This window comes from Aquila chrysaetos, chromosome 4 (assembly GCF_900496995.4).
Source record: "Aquila chrysaetos chrysaetos chromosome 4, bAquChr1.4, whole genome shotgun sequence".
Taxonomy (NCBI): Eukaryota; Metazoa; Chordata; class Aves; order Accipitriformes; family Accipitridae; genus Aquila; species Aquila chrysaetos.
In genome coordinates, this window is record NC_044007.1 from 5,835,334 (window position 1) to 5,862,293 (window position 26,960).

Sequence of the window (26,960 nt, forward strand, 5' to 3'; positions counted from 1 at the left end):
ACATGGTTTACAGGACTGGTTTATATTTGCAGCAAATGTAGATGAAGTGAGAAATTGCAGAGGGATGTGAAGGTGGATGCTGATTATTTACTACATCTAAGGAACAATTTCTCCAAGTGACACCCTATTACAGAAGTTGGGTTTTTCTGAAAGGTTTTTTGCCTTTTTCATGTCTAGACACCTAGCAGCGGGCAAATCTTCATGCCTGAATTTTATCCTAAATTTTGTGTTTGACACTGATGTACTCCCTGAACTGCAATCCTTCTGAACCATTTGAAATTGGATTGCTGTTATCGTGGCTGCTGTGACATCTCCATCCTTATTCCCCTTCCTCTCTATGCAGCAGAGCCAAAGCAGCCTCTTGTGTTGTATTAGCTGCTATGCCAGTGCAATGGGACATAACTGTGCTGCCGATACCCAAACCTGCAGCCTTATGTTTCTCCTGTACTTTAAGGGAATGGCAACTGATGACCTGCAGTATGTAAACCAAAGATTTTTCTCTCCATTTTACTTGTTTATAGGGCCCTGCTGGCAGCCCGGGCCCTCCAGGTGCCAGTGGGACCAAAGGAGAAAAGGTGAGTTGGGCTGGGATGCATGGGAGGCGTTTGGACACACATTTGTTAATTCCTCCTTGGGCCCCCTGTGCTGGAAATATCAGGGCTGTTGGCCTAATATTTATTTCATTTGTGTATAAATGAAGCTTATATGCATTTAAATGTTTCACTTTTCTGATGTTGCTTCAGTCTGAAATGGGTATAACTGAGTGTTAAATTCTGTCTGGTTATAGCTCCTCTGCTCTCAGTTTAACCCTCATAGTGGGAGTGGAAGGAAGTAGAGAGTAGTTTGGCTCAGGAAAGCTTCCTCACCGAAGAAAGGTGATGAGAAATGTCAATATGTTTGTGTAGATGCTGGTTTTCTGACCCCGGAGATGTAGAATTGACTCAGAAAGTGCCAATCGAACGACCCCAACCCTCTTACCTGCAAAATAATTATTCACTACTCTCAGCAGCAATTTTGACCTCATTATTTTACAGGGTTGTTAGAGTTTTCAGGGCAGCCTTATGTTTCCCTCTCTGCTAGAAGTGATGTTGTGGTTTTGGTATTTCCTGCCCAGTTCTTTAGCATGAGTGGAAATGCATGCCCAATTCTGGATTTTCTTTTTCCTTTTCCCCTCCACGTAAGGCAGTGAGCCTCATCCAAGTATGCAGAGATCAGAAGGATATCCCTCTATTTCCCATTACTTTCCTACTCAGATTCAACAGCTTTAGGTGAGGTTTCAGAAGCACCTACGAGTAGGGCACATCGATTGAGGTGATAAAAGCAACAAGATCTTTGTGCTCCAGCATGTGTGCGGTAGAGAGCAATCTTGAGTTCATAACACTTCATCCATATCTCTGAAGTGGATGCATTTGGTGCTTCCAGAAGATGGTGAGCTCCTTGCTCCATTACTTTCAGTGCAGCTGATGAGTGTTTCTTCAGTCCTTTTGGCATAGTATGGACTCACTTTAGAATAAATAACAAATAGTAATTAAACTTGTCTTAAGAGGAAAGAGCATGAAAGATATGCTGGGTCATTCGGAGACCTACATGAGTAATGAATAAACAGAGTGTGAAAGGAAGCTATATGATAATTTTTGCATTAGTCTGTACCTAAAGTAAAGGATATACCTTCTGGATGCTTAGTCTTAAAGCATAATAAATGGTGCATGCTGCTGGAGGAAAACAGGCTGCAAAAAACTGATAGCCTAGTTGGCAATAAATTATGTAAAGAGGGTGTAGCATCTCAGTGTCCTGCAAACACTTATAGCATGATGCCCAAGTTAGCAAATGTGACACCCAGCTACAAGAAGGGCTGGAAGGAGGATCCAAGGAACTACAGACCTGTCAGTCTGACCTTGGTGCCGGGGAAGGCTATGGAGCAGATCATCTTGAGTGACATCACATGGCATGTACAGGAAAACCAGGTGATCAGGCCCAGTCAGCATGGGTTTATGAAAGGCAGGTCCTGCTTGACTAACCTGATCTCCCTCTATGACAAGGTGACCTGCTTAGTGGGTGAGGGAAAGGCTGTGGATGTTGTCTACCTGGACTTTAGTAAAGCCTTTGACACCATTTCCCACAGCATTCTTCTGGAGAAACTGGCTGCTTATGGCTTGGATGGGTGTACGCTTCACTGGGTAAAAAGCTGGCTGCATGGCTGGGGCCAAAGAGTTGTGGTGAATGGAGTTAAATCCAGTTAGTGGTGGGTCACAAGTGGTGTTCCCTAGGGCTCAGTTTTGGCCAGTTCTGTTTAATTTCTTTATCAATGATCTGGACAAGGGCATCGAGTGCACCCTCAGTAAGTTTGCAGATGACACCAAGTTGGGTGGGAGTGTTGATCTGCTCGAGGGTAGGAAGGCTCTGCAGAGCCTGGCTCTGGACAGGCTGGATCGATGGGTTGAGGCCAACTGTATGAGGTTCAACAAGGCCAAGTGCCGGGTCCTGCACTTGGGTCACAGTGACCCCATGCAGCGCTACAGGCTTGGGGAAAGAGTGGCTGGAAAGTTGCCCGGCGGAAAAGGACCTGGGGGTGCTGGTCGACAGCTGGCTGAATATGAGCCAGCAGTGTGCCCAGGTGGCCAAGAAGGCCAACAGCATCCTGGCCTGTATCAGAATAGGTGGCCAGCCAGCAGGAGCAGGGAGGCGATTGTTCCCCGTACTCGGCACTGGTGAGGCCGCACCTCGAGTGCTGTGTTCAGTTTTGGGCCCCTCACTACAGGAAAGACATTGAGGTGCTGGAGTGTGTCCAGAGAAGGGCAACAAAGCTGGTGAAGGGTGTAGACAACAAGTCCTGTGAGGAGCAGCTGAGGGAACTGGGGTTGTTTCATCTGAAGAAAAGGAGGCTGAGGGGAGACCTTATCGCTCTCTGCAACTACCTGAAAGGAGGTTGTGGTGAGGTGGGTGCTGGTCTCTTCTTCCAAGTAAGAAGCGACAGGATGAGAGGAAATGACCTCCAGTTGCGGCAGGGGAGGTTTAGACTGGATATTAGGAAAAATTTCTTCACCAAAAGTGTTATCAAGCATTGGAACAGGCTTCCCAGGGAAGTGATTGAGTGACCATCCCTGGAGGTATTTAAAAGATGTGTAGAAATGGTGCTTAGTGCCATGGTTTAGTGGTGGACTTGGCAGTGCTAGGTTAGTGGTTGGACTCCATAATCTTAAGTGTCTTTTCCAACCTAAATGATTGTATGTGATTCTGCTTTATAAAATGACTTGGGGAAAATGGTACCATTTCACACTTTTTTTTTTCTTGCACAGATTTTTTTCTCATTAACAAGCAAAAGCGTTTTGGCCTCTAAATATCCATCCTGCAGACTCTGTTAGCGATCTGAGCATCAATCAGGTTTATTTGTGTGGTATGTGTACACCAATTATAAGTTTTTTGAAGCTCAAATTTAATGTTATGGTGCATCCAGTGCATCATTCATTTTAAGTCACTAAATGTCATTAAAATCGATGTATATCATCACAGTAACACAGACCACAACCAGTTCCTGCATATATTCATCTGCGGGGCAGAGGAAGCAGAGTTAATTGGGATTGCATGTTCATATCTATTAATTACAGGATGGTATTGAAAATAAGAATGTACAACAGCAGTTGGAAAACATGCTCAGAGGTTTGCTTTTGTTTTGTGTTATGTTATGTATTGTGCTATGTTGTGTTCTGTGTTATGTTATGTTATGTTTTTTTCATTTCTTTCATGTTTCCCTTCAGGGTGAACCAGGACTTCCAGGATTGCCTGGCTCTTCGGTAAGAATTTTTTTTAGCTTTCTCAAACATTGTAGGCATTACTGCCCGAGAAGGGAAAATGGAAGCTGGGGGTGAGAGGACTTTACTAAAGGAGAGATGTTCTTAAATGTTTTTTCAAAAAAAAGTTATATTTAATGCAGTGAAGATTTTTGAAGAAGGCAAGTGATGGGTTCCAACACGGAATGAACCACCACAATTTTGGGAGATTTTGAAATGTGAAGATCAGGACTTGAAGAGGCAATGAAACCATTGCCTCGGGTGCATCAGAGAGAGCAATACTGTGACAGGACTGTGTGGTTTCCAGGACACTTATTGAGTTGATGCCTAGTGACCTTCGGAAATTAGAGCCTGTGAAAGTTATAAAAGCAAATGAATGTTTGGAATTGAGTTGAATTACTGAGTGCCTTTGTCATGGGCTGGATGTGAGAGTTGGGACGGGAGAAGAAAAAGACAATTTCTGACAAGGGGGAATGGTCTTTCTTTGGCTTATATCTGAAAAAGTCCTGGTGGAATATGAGACAACTAGGACCTGATGTGCTGAAATCAGGAAAGCAAAGACAAAAAAGAAAATGGAGAAAATAGGAGAGGGGGGTTGATCTTTCCTGTGGCACTAGATTTACGTGCCTTTGTGCATCCCTCTGCCTTCGGCAATGCCTTCACTGATGCCAGAGGTGTCACTATCAGGAATGTAAGGATATCCAGAGGTTAGTGTTGTCTGTATGAAGGCATCATCTCCAACTGAATGGAGAAAGAAGATTTACCACAAAGTATGCAGAAGGAGAGGTCTACAACTGAGTTCTGCAGGGGCTGGCAACAAAGCAGTTGAGGAGTATCCCTTTTACTTTCAAAACAAATAGGATTAAAATTAGGAAACAGCACTCTTGGACTATTCGTCGAAAGCATTAAAGGGCCACTAATATGAGCAATGTTAACTGTAGCACTGTGCCAAAGAAGGACTGGGTGCTAAAGACAAGAATGAGAAGCTCCCTGGCAATCATGAGAAAGGCAGCAGGCTATTTCCTTACCCTGAATGTGGTAGAAAGCAAAGGAGGGAGAAGGAGAGAGCTCTGAAAAAAACCTGTTTGGGTAAGAGCCTTTTACTGCCCTGCTTAAATGTGAAATTAACTGTGACAGTAGTTGCCAGGAGATTTTGAAAGATACGTATAAGACCTGAAAGTGAGCCTAAGTTCCAGGAGGTGGGTGGAGAACAGGCTGAGCATGCACCATATCCAAAGTCAGCCTGCTATTTATACGATGCCTTCTGCATTCAGTAGATCTTTGTAATTTAAAACAAGACAAGAGCTGGCGAATTTACTAACTTATTTAAACCAGTGAGATAATGAATTAAGTTCTTACTGTTTATACAGCCACGCAAATCATTTCATAGGTGCGCAAACCTTGTGTCGGTCTGAGCTGTTTAAATTGAAAGTATCCTCCCGCCTGCAGCAGGATTTGAAGAGCTGCAGCAGTTAGCGTGCATCTTGAGGGAATGGCGGGGGGAGAAAAATACGCTGTGGGAAACCATCATACCTCTGGCACCTTCTGTGTTGTCTTTCCCCTTTTTATCCTTTATGACTCTGCATTTTTATTGCAGGTGCACACTGAAGGTCTAAAAGGAGAGCAAGTAAGAGAGATTCAATATCTGTTCTTCCGTTGCAAGGATACTTTTATGTAGTTCAGTTGCCTGTTAGATTAGATTTTGCTTTAAAATAATACTTCAAAATTAAGGTGCATAGAAGCATTGTCAGGCCATCAAGAAACAAGTTTTCCTATTTACAGTGGAGAAAATAAACAAGAAAGGAAAAAGGGCGATGTCCTTTTCAGATGCAGTGAATCTAACATGAACAAGAAGTATAAATTGGAGAGTCAGCTACACAATTCTTTAAGTCCAGGGAAGTGTTAATATGAAAGTTAAACTGTATTTGAGTTTTATGCTGAGTTTGTCTCTGAACCTGGGCACTCAAATAGAGGAGCGACACCTGTTGCTTCAGTCTGTTAGTCCTACATATAAATAAAATATATTTAAATTTTGATTTTGTGTTGGTAGATGCATAATTTGTATTTAACTGTTATTTAATATAATTATATGCATCGTATAAATGATACCTTAAAGCCCTTCACAGCTGTACTGGCTTGGGGGAAATGCCTGTGGAAGCTGTTTTTGCAACAATTGCTTTTCTCCACCACTGAACCCCAACCCACAGTGTTTTATTGGAATATCCAGGATAGCCCAGTGTCTTCGGTAGAGTTATTACCTTTGAAAAACAAAGAGCCAGTTATGGATAAATGCCTGCTGAGCGTGGGTGGATCAGTCTGTGTACAGTCTAATGAGTGCTGATAATTCAAGTAGCTGAAGGATTAAGGAGAAAACCAGCTGGTCTCTGCACTGGTTCTTTGGAACCTATGAGGAAAGGGGTGGTATAGGTTCTGTAAAGATGGCCAACAAGACTAATGTGCTCATATAATTTTTCATACAGATATTTTAACGCTTTTTTTAAAAAAACATTTCTGTAGGGAGAGCCTGGGCCGCGAGGACCACAAGGCCAACCTGGACTTCCCGGGCCTCCGGTAAGTTTTTCTCTCACTACTTGCAGTTCCCAGAAACTGAAACGCAGACTGGTGTGAAGCATACACGCACAATTTTATATATTATTCAGGCACTATGATCTTAAACAGTGCCTTCCAGCCTCCTATTTTCTTCCCTGCTGAGAGAAGGTCTCCTGCTGTGGATGGCTGCTCTGAACATACAGAGGTGGCACCCAGGACATGGGCAGTCATTGCACAGAGGCAGACGTTGCCTCAAGGCTGTTGTCATGCAGAACCTGATTGTTTTTCTATTTCTAATCTCCTGAAGAGCTGTATGGGCATTCAGCGCATCTCAGAGAGGCACTCACTGTTAACTTGTAAGCTATCATGTAGTGAAGATCAGAGAACGGTTGCTGTAAAAGGGGTTGGCTTTTTGCCACAGTATCCTGGCTAAAATATTTTTTGGATGAAAAATAAGAATTGGGTATGTGTATTTGTGTTTCAACACAATTTTTTGCAACAATTTAGACATACCAGCATTCTTACTTCTGACTTAATTGTACCTTATTCTAGTTATATTTTGCAACCCAACTCTGCAGGATGTCTCAGTTCAGACTGTCACTGCTGCTTCTGGTTTTAATTATGTAATTTAAATATAGTTGTTTGCTCTGTATTTAATCAGGGCGTTGTCACTTTTCTCTATCCTGTTTTCTTATTCTCTCCTGCTCACAGGACAACGTAATTATCAGGTAAGAGTTATCTAGGTAGCCATGCAGTAATGGTAGCACAAAACAGCTAGGAAATGGTTTTATAGTTCATTAGTTTTTCTCATTCAGTTAACTTTCTAAAACTTTTCACTTTTAAAGGGAGAGGCTGGTCCTGAAGGCAAGCCTGGAGTCCCTGGTTTACCAGGTCAAAGGGTGAGTTGCTGTTTTTATTTAACGTAAGGCTCAAGAGGCTGTGGACAGCTTTGTTCAATAAGGTTTGGTACTTTGGCCCGCTTTACATATACTTTTCTACTTATTTTAGGATCCTGGAGGCCCAGATCCTTTCCTCTATTCCTTCTTTATGGTCCAGTAACTTTCACTACCTCTTGGAGTCCACAGATTGTATGCAGTAGTCACAGAGACTTGGTCATAGCTTAATCCATGGAGGAGATCGTGGGGGTTGCCTGTAACCCTTTGCACTTGCATCAGCACCAGTGCTGTTAAAAGACTGGGTGTGAGAGCGCTACTTGCGAGCATGGGAGGGTTATGGGCAAAGGACAGTATGGAGAAGAAATATTTACCTTGGTAGGTGGTTTTCTACAGGTTTCCCGTTGAATTGCATGATATTTAATTGAGCTGTAAGCATGGCTTTTAAGAATCTTCTCCTTAGGAAGATGAGGCATGCAGTCTCATGTTAATGCCACAGTGGAAAAGGGCATTTACTTGCTTTCTTGTACTTTTCCAGTCTTTAGAAAATATCACCTTATCACTTTAGCAAATAATTGTGCCGTGCTTTACTCATGAGTTGACAAGTTCTGAATTGTCCTGGTTTTAAAGCCTGCTGTGAAACATTGTTTCTTGAATAAGACTAATAGAGCATATTAGCTGGGTAAAGGGGAGTGATCCGTCAGGATCTGCAACAGGACACAAAATGCTCCAGCTAATGATCATTTGATTAGAGATGTCATTTGATCCATACTGTCATTTGATCCAAACTGAATGTTTCCCTAGACTCTGTTGTGTCTAGCTAGTTAGACTTCTTCTCCTAAGGGTCTTTATTAGTCACCAGGCATCTTAAGTGGAGAGAAATGTTTTTTTAAATTTCAATGACTGAATACGTGAGATGAATCGATGTCCTGGGCTTGGTGGATCTGCATGGATAACCTACATGTGGGAGAGAGAACAGATTAGAAGATACTACTGATTCACCATTAGTACAGTTCTTGACAAAGCACAAATATAAATCCAGGCATTGATTACTATCTTAAATAAATTTGGCTGCAGAAAGCAAGTATTTCTCTAGACAGGCTTAGAAGTTAAAATGCCGAGAGCAGAAATCTCAAATACTTGTTTGAGTCTAGTTTTAAATGACTGGATGTGAGGTGAGGGCAGGCTCTGAAGGCACAGCTTAGAGCTGTAGCGAACCCTCTTGCACACACCCGAACAAGAAGGTTCTCTAGCGGCATAGCCCAGTGTTGAGGACACGGACGGACGGGATCACAATGTCTCGGTTTCATTTGTGGCTCTACCCCTGGCATGTTGTGAGACTTGGCTTGTTGACTGGATATTAGGAAAAATTTCTTCACTGAAAGGGTTATCAAGCACAGGAACAGGCTTCCCAGGGAAGTGGTGGAGTCACCATCCCTGGAGGTATTTAAAAGACGTGTAGATGTGGCGCTTAGGGACATGGTTTAGTGGTGGACTTGGCAGTGTTAGGTTTATGGTTGGACTTGATCTTAAGTGTCTTTTCCAACCTAAATGATTCTATGATTCTAAATTATTCTACGATTCTATTCTAAGATGCATCTCTTCACCTCTGCACACCCTGTCAATAGGGGTAGGAGTGTAAAGCTATACAGGTACGTAAGGAAACCAAACAGCCAGAGCAGCAGTGTGAGCATGGGCTTGTTTAACACTGAGCATGTTCCCCAGCACACCTTTGGGTTGTGCCAAGTAGTTGTCTCCCACAAATGGCCCTCCATTGCAAAGTGACTGTATCTAGGATGCTGGATGACAAAGGCCATCCTCGTTTGTGACAAGGAGAGTTTAGCTGCATGAACACAAGCTCCTGTGCTCCTGCACATGGAGCCCTGGCCCACTGTATTTAGCATAGACATAGCCTTTTTCACTATGGTAAGGACAGAAAAATCAGAGCTAGAGGCAGATTTGGGACTCCTTTTTAGCAGACCTGCGTAGAACAGATGAAAATCACTAACCATCTGCTTGCCCTGGTCCCTCTGCTGTTTTATACAGGTGGGGTTTCAAGATATGATGCTGTATCAATTTATATTTCCTGAAAATTTGGTTCCTGAGGTACTTTAAAAATATTCTGCACTAATACATTGTAATGTAAGGGACAGATTGTAGTGCAAGACTGACTTCAGGACCTTTTCAAGTAGCATGCTGCAAAGGGGCTGATGTAAAACGGTTACTGTTTTGCAGTATGATTCAACCTCAGTTTTGCATTGTGGTCCTCAACCAAGATGTAAGTGAAGTCGGCACATGCACAGAGTCCCTGTCCTGACACAGGGATGTGGATGCGACCGTTTGTTGGAGTTCTTAGAAGCCTGCAGTGCTTTAGTTAGCTGTAATGCAGCTGGCACAAACTACTAATGGACTGAAGATGTGTTTGGAACCATTTCATAGAGGAATTCATGTCTCATAACACAGTCCCCTGGAAACGAAGGATCTTGACCTGTGCAAGGACAGAGGCAATGTTGGCTGGTGTTAGAAATATAATGCAGAAGCCACCTACACAGTGTATAGACTTCATAGAAGACGACATATTTTGCCAAGTACTCTAGTGACAGTTTGGCTGACAGGAATAGGGTCATACATCTTGGAAGGATTTCTAGGAAAAGAGGAAGTATGATATTCTTTTGGCCTGAAGTTGCTGCTCCTGTTATTGCTGAAGAAATAAAAGCATACATGGGATAGTACAGTTGCCAATAAACAAGGCATAATCTTTAGAGAGTCACCATTTGTGTTAAAGAATGTCAGTTTAATTTCTTAAGACAGCTACTTCAAGATTGATCTTTCAGTTAAATACATTCATTGTACTTGCTTAAACGTTTTTCCATCACTCCTGCTTAGACTGCACGTTTCTTGGAGCAGTTGCAGAATCTTCTGCTAATGTGTGGTACAAGTACGGCTGAATAACCAAGTGGGGTGAAGAAGCCCAGTCATCAGGACTTCACGTGGCCCAAGGCTTCTTCTGGCCTTGGTATTACAGATTGCTTAAGACCAAGAAGCAGTGTTGGCTCAGTACTGGGGCCAGTTCTGTTTAGTATCTTTATCAGTGATCTGGATAAGGGCATCGAGTGCACCCTCAGTAAGTTTGCAGATGACACCAAGTTGGACGGGAGTGTTGATCTGCTCGAGGGTAGGAAGGCTCTGCAGAGGGATCTGGACAGGCTGGATCGATGGGCTGAGGCCAACTGTATGAGGTTCAACAAGGCCAAGTGCCGGGTCCTGCACTTGGGTCACAACAACCCCATGCAGCGCTACAGGCTTGGGGAAGAGTGGCTGGAAAGCTGCCCGGTGGAAAAGGACCTGGGGGTGTTGGTCAACAGCCGGCTGAATATGAGCCAGCAGTGTGCCCAGGTGGCCGAGGCGGCCAACGGCATCCTGGCCTGTATCAGAAATAGTGTGGCCAGCAGGAGCAGGGAGGTGATTGTTCCCCTGTACTCGGCACTGGTGAGGCTGCACCTTGAATACTGTGTTCAGTTTTGGGCCCCTCACTACAAGAAAGACATTGAGGTGCTGGAGTGTGTCCAGAGAAGGGCAACGAAGCTGGTGAACAGGCTTCCCAGGGAAGTGGTTGAGTGACCATCTCTGGAGGTATTTAAAAGACGTGTAGACATGGCGCTTAGTGCCATGGTTTAGTGGTGGACTTCGCAGTGCTAGGTTAATGGTCGGACTTGATAATCTTATGTGTCTTTTCCAACCAAACTGATTCTATGAATCTATTCTATGTCTCTGTTCCCTTTTGAGGGCTTGCCACTAAGCCAGCCTTGCTATCTGCAAGCATGGAGAACTTTAGATATAGCCCAACCATACCCAGCAGGTCACCTCCAAGTTGTTTAGAGCACCACCATGTTACTCTCAGACAAACTTTACAGAAGTTGTGGACAAGAGAGCAGCATACTCACAGCTGTTCTTGAAAGCATAAAGGTTGCTGGTGAATCACAGAATTTGTGCCCAAAGGCTGAGATTTGCTGCTCTGCAGGAGGATGGGGTCTGAGTGACAGGGGAGAGACTGAAGAAGACACTACAGGACCCTAGTTGGCATTAGAAAAAGAAATGCTCCTGAGCTGACTGAAGAATGTGATAAAGCATCTTCTTAATGTTTTATTTAGAAAAAAATGAAACCAGTCGTGTTTGGGGGCAGAGTGAAGCGAGTGTTGTGCTCTATAAAAAGCTGATGGTATTACAGAGATCTGATTGCCAAATTTATCATAAACTAAGCTTGCTATATACGAACTCTCCTTCCTGCAACCCATTCCCAGGAGCTCCAATATGGTGCATGTGTTTTCAGTGTAGTTATAATAATGCACACTCACGGGTATAGTTCTTTAACATGGAAACCTAATCTGAGGGCTGCTTATCTTGAGGGAGTGGCCCAGTAGTGGAAACACACTGGGAGGAGCATAAGCTGGGAAGACAGATCATCTTCCAGGCATTTAAAAGGACTTCTCTGTTAGCCTGCTGTAGTTGCAGGTCTTGAAGTGTTTTATAGGCACAGAAAAAATTCACAAAGTCTCCTCAGTACATCTGAATTGCTAATCTGACAATTCCTGTCCATCCTTTGATCCTGTCTGGGGGCAGGAGATAACAATTCCAACCTGAACCAAGCAACTGGGTTATGTTCATTTTATTAGCCAGCTGCTTCCAAGTGCCTGGCACCTGACGCCTATATTTTGACAAGGATACCCTCACATCAAGAGCACACAGTGGGAAGAAAGCAGCTTTGCTGTTCTCATCTGTCCCATAAGATCTTTGTGTAATAGGCAGTACTGTCTTTCTGTTTTTACTAAAACTGCCTGAAAAAGAGGTAGAACTCAGAAAGTCTGGTTTCATTTTAGGGTGGTTTTGTGTTTTTTTCCCCTCTTCCTGTTCTCCTCTTTCTTCTGTGAAATTGAAGAGAATTGAAATATTTTGATTCTGCTCTTAAGTTTTTTGACACCTGATCTACTGAAATATTTGTTGGAAATAAACCCAGCTTTTTTTTGCTTGACAGACACAGAACTTGCAGATGTATGACATGCTCCTGGAAAGCATGCAGATCTTTGGGTAATCCAGCCTAAACACAAGGTTCTTCTGAAGTATGCTCTATATAACTTGGATTTTAAGCATTTGCCTCTTCTTGAAATGACACAAGTTCATTCAAGTGATTGAAATTTCAGAAGGAAACTGAGAAAGCATTTATCCTGTTGCAGTACTTTCCACATAGGCATGAGATAGTAGCTAGCTAGACCCACTTTGATTTTGATGTGCTGCACTGCAGCCTAGTTTTCCAAATTTGCATTGTCAAAATTTTCCCATGCTCAAAGAAAAATCAGTGCAAAACAAAAAAAATAAAATACAGGAGTCTCGTAGGATAGTAAGTATGGGAAAAAAAAATAATGGAAAATATATTCTTAAAATAGTAACCTTTAATGAATGTCCTTCTCCGTATTTAAGACTCCAATGTACATGAGTCGGGCAGATAAGTAATAATAATTCCCCTTTTTTCAAGTCACTTTATGCACAAAATAATTTATGTGAAGCACAGAATGAGAGTGAGTTGGATGTAGAAACAGAGATAACTTAGAAAAATTTTACTGCAAGATCCTTTTTTTGTGAGCTAATTGCAAAGTTCAGTGTCACGGTCTGTCAGGTTGGAGGCAAGAGGAAGGAGTGCAGCTCCAGGAGTGAGTTACAAAGGGGTGTCTTCCACATCTTTAATACAGCTGTCATGTTTCAGCAGGTTTTCGTGTTTATGTGTCCACATCCCCTGAATGTTTATTCTTGAAGTAAGAGCGACACAAAAAGCTTGACAGACATTTCTTGACTCTTTACAGCTAGAGTACAAGGCTATAAGTCTCAGTAAGTGCTACTATTTGTTTTACAATAAAGCCTAAAGGTTCCTGTTGAAACTGGGGACTACTGGGTTCAGGGCACACCCTCCACCCAGAATAGATGGGTTAAGAGCACTTGCCAATACATGAAAGGTTTATCCATGTTAGCTGTCATGGGGGAGATAAATTTATCAGATCTCTGGAGAGCTGCTGAGCTCTTCTTTTTACGTCTGATGGCAGGACAGAAATACATGTATTTGACTTTCCACTTCTTGACCCATCTCTCTCCTGTCTAAATGGGTTGTTGCATATGATGTTCCTGTTCTGGCCAGTCGCAACTTGAAATGGGCAGTCAACGCTGTTTCAACTCTTACTTCTCTGTGTATAAACTCCCCTTGATTTGAACCACCTTAGACTCACAGGGTCCAAGGGAAGGAGATAGTTGATTGGTATCTCCAGGGGGAGATGTGTAAATAATGGAGGAGACAGAGGAGAATAAGTTTGCCCAGCAAATTAGGTAGACTTTTTGGAAGGACCCAGTCCCAAGGTGCAATCTCTCTCAGTGTCCAGAAGTACTTACAGCCCTTTTTTTTTCTTTGTCACAACAACCCCAATAGTCACCCATAAGCTGGCCAACCCTGATGGTATTTGCATTCTCAAACTAGGGAGATGTTCTCACTTCATAATTTACTGTCATTATTTAATACATACACAGACTGTAGAAGGTTGGTGCCTTCAGGGGGCTCAAACTGATTAACACTGCTGGATATTTCTTCTGGCTTCTCTAGTAATGTAGAGGTAAAAGGACAGGGCTGAAAAGGGTAATCCTAGCATCCCATCTAGCTTACAGAGGAAACAGTTGACATTTATGCTAGCAGTCATATTTGTTCACAATTAAGGATGCTTCCTATGTACTTGGTACCAAATCCACCTCTGTTCCTGGGGCCAAACCTCAGAGAAAAACATCCTATGAAAATATATGGCCATTCTGGCTATTGGACAGCAAGGTGAGAAACAGTCTTGGGCTATGATACCCTTCAAAATTTCCCCTCTAGCAGAGTGGAGCCAATATTTTCCCTTGCTTTCCTGTCTTTTTTTATGGTAGAGATCATTCTGATGGATGGTTGTGTTCATATATATTTGTGGGTGCTTGAAATGTTCAGATGACATTGCCTGCCCTGGCAAAGTTCAGCCTTGCAGAAATCGAAATGTAAGCAAATTAACAAAAAGAATGAAAAAGGGACTGATGGCATAGATTAAATCCAGAGGGAAGCCATAATTATGAGTGAGGTAAATATATCCATTTCCAGTAAAACACACCTTTTTAACTGTGCTATTGTTCAAATTGCTGATAAAGGCAAATAACATAAATTTCATATAGCTGAAGGATACACATTCTTACACACTTAGCTGATTCTTACTAAAAGTAACAGAGCATAATTGCTGGCTTTCTGTCATATTATTAGGCGATGTGACATTTCGCTGAGCTTTGCTCTCATAGGTATAATTTCTCCCAGCAAGTATTTCTGTACTTTATAGACAGGCTGTAATGTTATGGAGCAATTCTGTTGTAGTTTGATTTTGGCTAACTTCTGAGTGGCCAAAATCTCCCCTTCACAATGGTAAATTACACTCTCAGCCTCTCTGTCAGTATAATTATATGTTGCTTTAAGGGATTTCTCCGTGTTTTGAAAAGCACCAAAGTTTCTCGGCATTACACCCAAGGAAAGGATAGGCTCCTCTCACATCTCTCTCTGCTGCCACAGATTAGCGTGCCCGGCCATCAGCATGGAAACAGAACAATTGGTGTATGCTTGTCCACAGGAGGCAAAATATGTCCTTCCTCTGCCTCTTGGCTTTTGAGATGGGTTTGGGGAGAAGGTGGTGCTGCTACAACCTTCCTAGGTTCCCCAAGTAATATTTTACAGGTGGGACCAAGTGTCCAAAAAGCAGTAGTTTGGCAGACCGTAACCAGATAATGCCCTTAAGCTGTAAAGCTGCTAAAGCCACACCCTTGTGGACCTCCAAAATAAGGTCCACATGTACTGCTTGCATCTCTTCACTTGCGAGGTTACGAGGCTCATTGGGGATTTTGTCGGCCTGAACACTAATGTATCTATCACCCATTGTGGGTGTGTATAGAGTACACAACAGAGTATGTTCATGCTCTCCAATTAGTGATATCTGATTTAGGGTTACTACTTAGGAAGCTAATTCCATAACGCTCCTTCAAAGGGTTATCAAAAGTGTTTATAGCAGGTTCCTGCCTCTAATGGAGTCTCTGAATTAGAGTCTAAGGAGATGCATAAATATCGCCAGGGGAGGTGCAAGGCGAGTGCTAATTATGCCCAGTGACCAACGAGGTTGGTGGGACATGAAGGAATCAGTCACACTGTGTTGTATGCTGGCTTCAGTGTTCCAGCTGTGGAACCAGCCAACCAGCTCTCGTGTTGGTAGGAAGCTGGAGGTGGCATGCAGGCATATTCATCTCCCGTGTCTGGCCCCACACACCACATCCTGTATGCTCTACTCATAAGCTTATTTATTTATTAAAATAAGGATCTTAACAGTGTCCTTTGCATGAGCACCTTGGCAGTTGGCAAAATGAGCATCTTTAACTAGAAAACATACGTTGAATCATGTGGTAACGTGAGTCCTTCAGGTTATAAGTGGGCTTTTTTTGTTTGACAAGCAAAGAAGTGCTGGGCGTTGAAAAAGTAGGAGCACTCATGAATAGTGCATGTACTGAGTATATAATACAGATTTTTATTGGTATTAGGGTCCTGGAAATGACTACAGACTCCTTCTGATACCCAAGGGCCTCATAATTACTCCTTTAATTTTCTTCTTAAATTCTGTATATGACAGCTGCTTTTTTTGTTATGAGAAAAATAAGGAAAAGATCAGATTCTGACATACCAGCTAATGAATCTCAGTCAAAACTGGGGAAAATATGATAAAAACTTATTTTGCTTGTGATGTTTTAGATTTTTCATTCATTTAAGTCAGCAGGAAGATGTCGTTTGTAGGTGTTGTTTCTGGACATATTTCAAGAAAGAAAAATAAAGGCAAAATTATATATATGACTTACACATCTGCATGACCAATCACATCATCAGTGACATGAAACTTGCTTAATTATAATATCCTTCTAAAAAGAAAATCAGTTCGGATGAGAAGTAGAAATGAGGGAGAAAAAAGTCACTTCTCTGTCTCTCGGATATTTACATGGCTCCTCTTGTACACTCCTAGTATATTACTAACAACCTCAGAAGTATTAATGATTCAGTGCCTATTACACATCAGGGAAGGATAGATTATTTTTACAAGAAAGCTGAGTCACAAAATATGTGACTTGCCCAAAGTAACACAACAAGTCAGCTGTTGAGTTGAGAAAAAAATCCAGTCTCTGCCTTAACTCCAGTGCTTCATGCATCCTTACTGCATCTTTTCTTCCTCTTTTTTCTTAGTGTAGGACTTTTCCCTGTGAACTCTTGGAGGTCAAACCCATGGGGAACACAGTTGCTGCAGCATTCATATAGGTGAACTTGTCTCAAGGGTATAATCCAGGTCCTGGCTTATCCTTCCCTTGCACCAGCAAAGCTCTCTGGTTCCTCTGGAGGATTCTTTTTCTGGTTGCAGAGGAGACGGTGAGCTCTGTCCCATGGTGGTAATGCCAACCCTAGTTAGAAATGCCTCGTGGATCCCTGTTTCCTGGCTTAGAGATTGTGAATGTTTTATATTCATCCATGCACCGCAGTTCTTAATTATTTTCTTTCTTAATGCATGAGACAGGGCGAGGAACATGAGGGACAGTGCTTGGCTTTGTTGGGGAGGGTTGAAGGGCTAGACTTCAGGAAGGAAAGTGCCTCTCGGCATGTGTCTACGCAGGGTACGTCCCTCGGCTGCATCTCCGCACTGTGACTTCTCTGACCCTCTGGGGGCAGCACCCAGGTGGGACTGCGGAGTGTAGAAGACGCCAAAACGTGCACGAGACCAACCCTCATCTGTGGGGGCTGTTATCATAATATGGAGAGATACAGACCTGTCAAAGACAACTGGAGTTTCACATCCAAGTGGTGTGCGGTGCCTTTGTTTCTAGCCTTTGTGTTTTGTGTACCCACATTACAATGATTTACCAGTTTTGGGGTGCAGGGCTTTGGAAAGTCAGTAGCAGTCTTTGTCCTGGCGTCTAATACTTGCTCTTCTGTTGAACATGCAGGGTAAAAAGGGAGAACCAGGATTCCCAGGGATCAATGGTCTGATTGGCCCTCAGGTAAGTCATGATTTCTTCTTTTTCATATAATATGTGGAGAAACATATTTTGTGGCAACAGGTGACTTGGAACCACAATGCAGCATGCCGTGACATTGTTCTCTTCTCGTCTGCAACATCTTTGAAGTTGGTATTTCTCCTTTAAGAGCCAGACTAATTTCTCCTGTTGTGATTGAGAGAAGTCTGCCTGTCTGGCAGCAATTACCTTTACTTTCCACAGTTTTTCATCATCTTTGAACAGGGTCATAAGAAGGTGTTTTGTATGTGATTTCCCCATGGCTTGTGCATACAGCAGTATCATTCCAGAGGGAAAGCAATGATTTGTGTTTTGTAATATTTAGGATAGTGCCTCAGCTAATTGTTGGCTGCGTGAATTAGCAATTGCAGATATACCTCCTGTGCTGCAGTCTTGAGGGAAGAAGCAGTTTAAAAGGTATTTGCTGTTCAGAAAGCACACTTCTTTGAGCACAAGTCTGTTTTTGTGGCTTTGATACCCGCATTTCTACTTGTTACAGAGGGATAGGAGTTGGCTTACTGAGGAAGGTAAAGACAGGGGTTTAAAACTAAATGTTTATCCTCCCTGTGAGGAAGGATGTCTTAAGTTAATGACCCCTTACTTCCTTTTTTTAAAGCTTTTAGCAAGATAGTGCTCCAAATTGCACCATCTGTAATACCATAAGGGCAAAATAGTGCTGTGTATGTTAAGCATCATCAGAGAGGATTTGGCTCCACCTTGGATCAACCCATTCTGTGCTGTTTTATAGTAACAGTGACACTTGTCTCTGGCTTGGTTTCTTGCTAACTTTGTAGCCAAACTCAGCTGACCTGAGTTGCTCTGTAGGGTCACCCCTGCAATAAGAAAAATATCTGCGGGAATGTCCTCAAGCAGGAAAGATTCAACGTCACTTTAAGCTGACTGCTCAGGATAAAACTGAGCATTTCATTCATTCCCTTTTCAGTAATAAATTAATGAACTGGGTCTTTGGTTTTGGTGTTTGTTTCAATAATTGGTTAAGTTTTGGGCAGGAATGAAGAGCCTCCGTTACTACAGCTGTTGGTGACGTATTGCAGCAAACAGCACACTGCTAGACAGCAGATGCTGATTTTTCATTTATTTCCTCTGGCAAGCTATGCCCTTGTAACCAGGAAACACGATCTAGAAATGGTTTCTGTGGCAGACGTTTTGTAATGAGCTGTTCACATGTCTATGGAGGATGTCAAAGAGGCAATCCAAGGACTTGCGACTCCGTGCAGGTGAGGGCCCCTGTGTCCAGCTGGGAACCTTGCCCTGCAAAACACCACTTGAGTCTGGTTTACATATCTTTAAGACTTTTTTGCTTTGGTATGGTATCTGATTTGCAACTATTTCATCACCAGCCTTCGAGAGGAATGAAGACAGTATTTCTAATGGATTTAAAAGATTTTGTCCCCCCAAGCCTTCTGAATCATTGGGAGAGGATTTTCCTTGCTTTTGGGGGAAGATTTTTCTCTGTGCATTATTTCTGAGATATCTGACACTATCCATCCAAACAATGTCACAGTTGCTCAGCTCAAGTTCCCCACAACTTAAAAAAAAAAAACAACATATGCATGTATTAGCGATTTTATTAATGTATCTGAGAAAATTGCTGACATAGCATTAAGTAATTTTCCTTTCTGCACAGGCTAAATAAAGTTAGCAAATTTTACGTTAATTAAAACTGCATATAATGCTAGCCCCATCGAGGGATACTTAATTTGAGGCTTCCTCCAAGCTAACTGTAAGAATGGAAAAATATTGTTCCTATTCTTGCAATGGCACTCTGTTCTGGACGTATTACTGCAGATTTCCGTATTTCTGTTTGGAGAAAGTGCTTACATTCAGTTTGTGACAAAACTACTTTTCAGCTTAACAGCACTTTTTGTGACATTAGCTTTTTTAAGCGCTTTATCAGCATTTTTTTTTCTTAACCAGTCTATGCCCCAAAAATACCCAAGAAGAAAAGCAGTTTCCTTATGCTGTAGTTACATGGATGTTCTTTCCAGTTATGTGTGTGTCACCTGTTCCTGTGCTATCTCCATGGCATCGAGGGCCAACTGATTTGAGTTGGCCAGATATAAACTAGATTAGAACACTAAAATAACCTCCCTTTCCTCTGCTGTTTTAAATTTAAATATACTTTTGTTTTCTGACCTGATTCCCCCCATTGATAGCTATATGGGCAAAAGGAAGGAGTGGATATAGGAGCTGTAGAAGGCACATTGTTGCTGACAGACATCAAAAAGACCATCTGAAGTTACTGTTGAGCTTTGTCAGGAAGAAGAGTTGCTGTCATGCTCAGTCCGACTAAGAAGCCACAGAAGGATCAAGCAGCTGTGCAACGGAACTCAGGGCTACTCTGGAGCAGGATCAGCAGATCCAGTGACGAACCGCAGTTGAGATGATGTCAGTCCAACTCTCAAGGACCATTGACTTGGAGTGGTCACATTTGAGGGTTTACTGAAGTGTCAAATCCTGAAGCAGCAGCTAGGAGGCAACTTCTCCTAGCTGGCCTGGGGATGTTTTGTGACAGTAGCATAGCCCTAGTTTTGCCTCTCTCCTTGCACACACTAGCTCAAACTATGTTTTAATCCCAAAAGATTTTAAAATGTTTTTTTCCTTCTAAGTCAGCTGTGGTGGTGAACCAGTCCTTGTGCTTATTTGCTCCACGTTGTCCAGTCAACACCCCCAAAACTGAGCATTTATTTTCCAGTGACCTTTAGAAATGGTGCATCTTGCAACATCATTAAGCCATGGAGTAGACACTCTGGGTCTTATTTCCCCTCGGGATATGAATTATTTTCCTGCAGCAAGGACACAGACGTCTGAACTCATAATGTGTTTTTGTTGTTATTATTTATTTGTACTATTTTAGTTTCCAGGAACCTTAATCATGGACCAAACTTCTATTGCAGTAGGCTGTTCAAATGCAGACTGAAAAACGAGCATTTCTGTAAAGCACTTTCCGTTGAAATAGATGAATGGGTGCCAAGCACGGGAAACAACAAGGCTGTGCATTTCTGCACGGTCGCCCAAGATCTCGGTCTACCTTGTCTGTCCCATCATCTGTTGATAGGAAGAGTTCGGAGAAGGGGCTGAAGGCGGTTGATGAGGTACCTTTGCAAATGGTTTTCTAGGCATGAGGGGTATCCTGAGGAGGAAGGAGATCTGCAGTTAGGCAGTGTGCGCTAAGTGAGCCGTGAAGGCTGTGTTCGCAGGCTCAGCAGGGAGGGAAGCTGATGCCCCAGTGCTAACTGAAGGCTCAGACGCTCTGACCTGTATCACTGAATTACCAGGGCTGGGATTCAGCTCTAAATGTGAGTACTTGTTGGGTTAAGGATGGGGATGCAGGTGTCTGAGCTACTGTTGATGAAGATCCAGTTAATATCATCAGTGGAGCCTGAAGCTCTCCTAAAGCAGTTACCTACAAATGGTCCAATGAGCCACTCTATAGATTCCCTGGGCTAAGCAGGTACATGCTGTTCACTTGTAAGACAGCAAAACAAGTCAAAACTCTTTGAGATTTAAACAAAAATGCCATACATCACACTTGGAATATCTCTGGGCTGTTACTGAGGCTTGCCTTATGCTAGATAACCTGGCGGTATAACTAAGACCTGCGAGGAAGACCAGTACAAGCTGTACCTTTTATGGTTATGGCTGGCAGTGATTTAATTAGCATAGACTTGTCCGTAGGGTATAAGCCCAAGCCCAGCTTTTCTTAAGTAATTCGGGAAATAAATTATATCCTCTGAAATGCATGGTGTCCTTAACGTCCTTTTTATAATGCAAGTTAATACTGCAAAATGTAAGAAAAGGATACAGGCCCCAGCTGCAAAGCTCAGATTGAATTCAAACTATGGTAGTGCTGCTTGAAATTGGAAGACATTGCTCAGAGCTATCTTTAATAAGATCTATACCTTTAACAAAAATAAAGCAAAAAAAGTCTTCACCTGTGCAGATCACTAATAGTACTGAAACAAAAGACCATAAGGGAGGTTTTTTGTTGTTTTTCTCATTTGCTGCACTGACTCAGTAAACCAACTCAAAGCGAACACATAGGGAAATAAATGTTCCCCTGTAGACAAAAGAGATCATGTCCATATCTTACACTAAGTGACGAAATTAAAAAAACCTGCCTTTCACTGGAAGCAAGAAATTCTCCTGGAGAGACTTTATTCAGTACTTTTACAGAGCTTAGAAAGACAGTTCAGAGAATTTTTGTTGAAAAACACTTTATTTTTAAAAATAATGTTGGTATTCCAATTACAATGCCACCTGGTGAAATAACTGGAGACCTCATCCGCTTATGAATTACGGCACTATCACTGAAGCTGACTATAGAGCATGCATCATAGGTAAATGCTCAGATCTGGTGGCTCTTTAGGCTTTTGGTTTTCAGTGTCATCAGCAACAGCCTTTTTCTATATCCTCTTATCTTTGTCTTGGCTTGCAAGGCAGGATTTAAGCAAAGAGAGCAATATGGTGCTCTAATGCAGCATTACTGAAAATAATTCACAGAAATTGTGCTGGTGGATACTGTAGTGCCTGGGGTGAGAAATGAAGAGCAGATTTGAGGAGCTGATCCCAGAACCCACTCAGATGGAGCAAGGGAGAAATGGAGAGTTGGAGTAGCAAGGGTCATAGTAAGTCACATGGACTGCTCCGCAAAACTGGCTGCAACAGCCTCATTTCTGATGGGAGAGAAGTAGAAATAAAGGGGAGACAGCGCAAAGCCAACAGGAAGGGTCTGTGGGGACTTTCTGAGAGGTGAAATTGCAAGGAGTAATTGGTGTTGAAGTGGAGACAAGCACAGACACTGGAGGGGAAAAGGCTGTCAGCACCGTAGTCAAGCATTTTGCTATCCTTGTGGCAGCAGACAGGATGCTCTTGCATGTCCCAAAGGTTCTTCTTGTTTGTAAAGCTGGCACACTGCCTAAAAAGTCCAGACCACAGTCTGTTTTGACATGAGTTAAGGGCTTATCTAAGCCTTTCTCATAGTGTAAGAGAATCCAGTCATCAGAATGGAATAATATACAGAAAATATGTCTGTGCAAGCTTTGCCTCCAGAGACATGTATCTGGAAAAGCTATCAGACTTCAGTTTCCATCATGGAATGGCATTTGTTCACCTCCCTCTAAAACATAGTCATCCTTTCTTTCATGGAAAAGAGATTTAGGCCAAGCAGCCTACTGATGTAGTCACAGAGAAAGGGTTTTTTTTTTCCTTTTTAGAGCTTCCTTAGGGAGTGCAGAACCTAAATCTTAATAGCTCTCCCTTTCCCAGCCTGTCTTTCAGCAAGGTACACACTAGAAAAGGAGAGCATCCTTTAGTGGATCCTGGAGGACAGGCACAGCTGTTCCTCCAATATGGAGAGTGTCAGATTTCTTTCCTGAGAACTGTCCCTGAATTACATTGTCTAAGGAATGGAGCTGGATGAAACAGATGCCTGTAAAAATCCACCCCCTCCAATGTTTTAAAAGATGTCCCACCCCATCACCCCCCCCCCCCCCCCCCGCCTTTGGATTTTAATGAACATTTGAAATCTTTTTGTTTCAAAACAACAGTTTGAAAATACTTCCATTTAAACATTTTGATAAAAGATCCGTGTTTTGCATTTGTTTTCCAAACTTGAGTTTGTGTAGTCCTGTTTTAGAATAGTTTTCATATATCAGTTTTTGCTTCAGCATGTAGGAAGCACACATCAGAGTCTTTACCAGCCAGAAAAAAAACACTCCATGATTATTTTCTTCTAGATCGGAGTTTTAAAGGGGCAACACTGGGGACTGGATTTGGGACAGGGGCTCTCGTCTGTGTAATTAATCAAATGATCTCTGAAAAAGGTGATCATTTAAATCAGGTACTTTACTCTGCACTCAGTTAAAAAAGGGCAGCAAAGAAAACAGATGGCATGAGATTTTGGGGTTAAGCATTACAAGCTGTCCTGCTGCTGCTGTTTTATGGGGGGGGTTTAATCACAAATAAATGCTGTCAGTTTGGTCCTTTCTAAATACTTAGAAAGAATAGTCCTTGCTCTGAAGTATACTCAAGTCAGGAGAAGGGCTACAATAACAGAAGTTTATATACAAGTGAAACTGATTTGCTCTGGACAGTAGCAAAAGGGAGGGCTCTATAAAGGCCACGTATGATGTATTTCTGCAACTTTCATGTGATCGTGCCATTTTATTTCTCTGTGTCCCAGTCACTTGCTGTAGCCCAGGCTGCAGACTGCAAGAAATCCAGTAGGACAGTAGATGTACTGGTCAGTCAGCTGGAGCAGGCTGTCAGCATCCTGTGCATCTCCCAGGGATACTGGTGGTCATTACATAAAATTGTTCTTTCTATGTCCATCTCAGGCTTTTATCAGAACAGCTTTCCATTAGTGAGTGTAACATTTGTTGGTGCAACATGTGGTGAAGCTATCGAAGTAAACCAGTCTTGGGCATGATGTCCCGGATGATTGCTCTCATGGAGAGCAATGAAATGGAATTATTAGTGGCAATTTAGGGTGAGGATCAGTGTGCTTCCATTTCAAGACTTACGGTTGAACAAGGTTATTGTGGTCCAGAATACAGAAAGTTTAAGAGCATAATTAGAAATTGTCTTGGATAGTGAGAATATCAAGAGTTACTAGGAGAAATAGTTGGGATGAGGAGGATGTAGCACCTCGTGTTTCAGGGATTACGCTGGTCGCTGACGGATGCTTGAGTGAGACTTTGCTTTTAGGTCAGATTGCCCCCTCTCTGTACCGTGTGGGGTAACTTGCATCATACTTGGGGATGCTTGGGCTGAGGCTGGGTCCTGGCTGGGGTTTTTTCACCTCTTGATAGAAGCTCCTTGTTGTAGGGCCATGGAGAATATATGTTTCATGGTGGGAGGTGGTTCAGTTATTGGCAGAGAGAGAGAGAGAACAAAATTAGGCTGTTAGGGAGGAACCAATGGAATTGGCAAGGAAAGTCTGCAAAAGTGAATTTTGCATTTTCTTTCCTGAACTTACGCATAGTCCACTCTGCCGCCAAATCAGTTTTTTGTTGTTTTTCTAAAGGTACTTTTGCCTTCTTTCCCCATACTGCACCCACTCTTCATGGAAGCCCCTTCTTGGAGTCCATATCTTCTGCAGGGCCTCTCAGCGATACCATCCTCGTAGAGGCGGATGAGAGCCAAGCAGAATTTCCAGGTCCCTGGTGTCTGAGGTCTCTCTATCCAGTTGTGTCTACAGTGTGGCACTACCTCTTGTGCTGGGCTAATTTGGCCTGTTGATTCTTTTCTTTGAATGGCAAAAACTTTTTTAAGTGGTCGATGGTCTCAACCAGGTGTCTCCTGATAGGACTAGAGCTCCTTAACTGCAGGACCCTCCTGCAGCAGCAGCTGAACCAATGTCCCCAGAAGCCAATGCAGGCCTCGCCAGGAATTATGTCAGCAGCATCAGTGCATCCCAAGGCACATCCTTCTGGGGATTTTTTGGTTATGCTCACATCTGAGGCACTCTGCAAATGATAGTGTTGTTGGTGGGATGATTCCACGTCTGCTCTGAGTTGCGGAGAAAGCAGATCATGGGAGGCAAGTGCATCTGCAGGTCCCTTTGCCCCATCTGTTGGTGAGAGGCTGTCTTCTCTTCTGACTGAATTTTACAAGCGTATTCTAAAAAGAGTGCTTATCTACTACCTTCTTTGTCAAACCATGCCACAAATAACTCCTTGTCCTCACTTTTTTACACCATTTTCTTCTCTTCAGCTACATTTTTCCTTAAATGTGAAATGCTAATATTGATCCGTGACTTGTAATACCTTAATCACAAAAGCTGTGCTTTGTGGTAATGAATGGTGACAGGGAAAATGCTGACTGGCCATTTTCTGTCTTGTATCTGTTGCTCAGTTTCAATTCTTTATGTAGGGTTTGGATGGCAGGCAGGGGTTGTTTGTTGTTTTTTCATGTACAGACACACCAGAACTCCCCCTATGCTGAAAACTGAAAATGAATGAAATCATCGTGTTAGAAAGGCAGAAGGATACAGCCAGGGTAAAATTGCAACTCAGTCATATATTCGTTTCTCACATCCATCCTCATGTTGTTTGCTTAGGTCCTGATTCAAAAAAATATACAAACACGTGGGTCATTCTGAGCACAGGAGAAATCCTATCTTGTCTACAGTGGAAGCTGAAAGTAATGAACACCTCTGCATCTCAGGCAACCTGTTAAGATCTGTCGAGTATGGAAACAAATTTCTCAGCTAGGAGGCCAGATTTAACAATTTGCTCAACACACAAAAATAAATCCCTCTGAAAATCGGGTGGCTATTGAAAGAATATTTTTCCCTAAGAGAAGCAGCTGTTGCAGGGAGATGAGTAAGAAAGACTGTTAGGACATTTCCAACTGAATGTGTGCATTGAAGTATGGGGTTTTAAGGACCTTTTACTATCAACAGGGTTAATGTAGGGCACTAAAATGGTGGTGCATTTGTTTTAAAACACTTGATTCACTACTTTGTTTCTCCATACTCTGGACAAGCTTTGTGTTATACATTACCATTGATAGCCTTCAACTCCTCTGTCTCTTGCACTGGAGTGGAGGATGGAGCTCACCTTGTAGCAATAGTAATTAGTGGCTTAAGCAGGAGATCCTGTTCTGCTCGTAAGCATGGTTCCCTTGGAGCTCAGTTTGGCATCTTGCATTTTTTTTTTGGTAGAAGTTAGTGAAATAAAACTCAGTGCTTTTGCCCATTTCGATTAGGGCCCCGACTGCACAGAGAAGGACATAAGGCTTTCAGCCACTATCAAAGAGTTTGATAAACTGGTTTTGCTTCGTCTCTTGCAGGGACCTCCAGGGCCCCCAGGCATTGCTGGACCCCCTGGACCACCTGGAGCACCAGTAAGAAAACAAGCTTGGGGTTTTTTTGTTTTCTATCAAGGAGAAGAAAAAACGGCTGGGGAGAATTTTAGGTCATGGGTTTCAGTGGGAACTGAGTCAGGGCCTCTGGCAATGTGTGTTCTCTCTTATATTTTCTCACTGAAAAGCCACAGTTGGTCCTAGAGGACAGCTTCTCTGTGCTGAGTGTTGGAACCACGTCGGTGCTACCTGGGGATAAGTCAATGTCTACAGGACTCCCCACGGCAGAGACCTGACTGCTGTGGAAGGGAAAATTGCATTTAAATTGAAAGCAGCAACCTCCAGTGAGGTTGCTGCAAAGGACAGAAATACTGATTCATTTTTTTTCTTCTGATTTCGTTTTTCAGGGACTGCCAGGAGAGATTGGAGTTTCTGGTAAAATCGGACCACCGGGACCTGCTGTAAGTGTTGAGGAACTGCTTCCTTTGCTTCCATGCTCTCCATGACTTCGAATACTTTAATTCTCAAGTCTCTGCCTCCTTTCCTGCATCTTGTCTGCATGCAAGGTTTTAATGTGGGCTCCAACGCTGTTTCCTTTAACGCAGATGTTAGCCTCTGATACCTTTTATGAACAAGAATTTTACCAGACACAGCTCCACTGTTCCTACACACTGGGGCCATGATGGGTTTTTTGTGTGATACCTTTCAAAAGTCATTTGGACTTGGCAAGATACTGTTCTTCCAAACCTGGAGTTTC

General features: G+C 42.7%; 1 protein-coding gene across 1 annotated transcript in view; it reads left to right on the forward strand.

Moving 5' to 3' along the window:
• COL22A1 (collagen type XXII alpha 1 chain) overlaps window positions 1-26,960 on the forward strand; it is a 239,637-nt gene that overhangs the window by 145,159 nt on the left and 67,518 nt on the right. Inside the window, exons 19-26 of the mRNA XM_030012461.2 lie at window positions 522-575; window positions 3,756-3,791; window positions 5,386-5,415; window positions 6,306-6,359; window positions 7,184-7,237; window positions 17,306-17,359; window positions 26,192-26,245; window positions 26,611-26,664. Of these exons, the coding sequence (XP_029868321.1) occupies window positions 522-575; window positions 3,756-3,791; window positions 5,386-5,415; window positions 6,306-6,359; window positions 7,184-7,237; window positions 17,306-17,359; window positions 26,192-26,245; window positions 26,611-26,664 (390 nt within the window). The remainder of the gene's footprint in view (window positions 1-521; window positions 576-3,755; window positions 3,792-5,385; window positions 5,416-6,305; window positions 6,360-7,183; window positions 7,238-17,305; window positions 17,360-26,191; window positions 26,246-26,610; window positions 26,665-26,960) is intronic.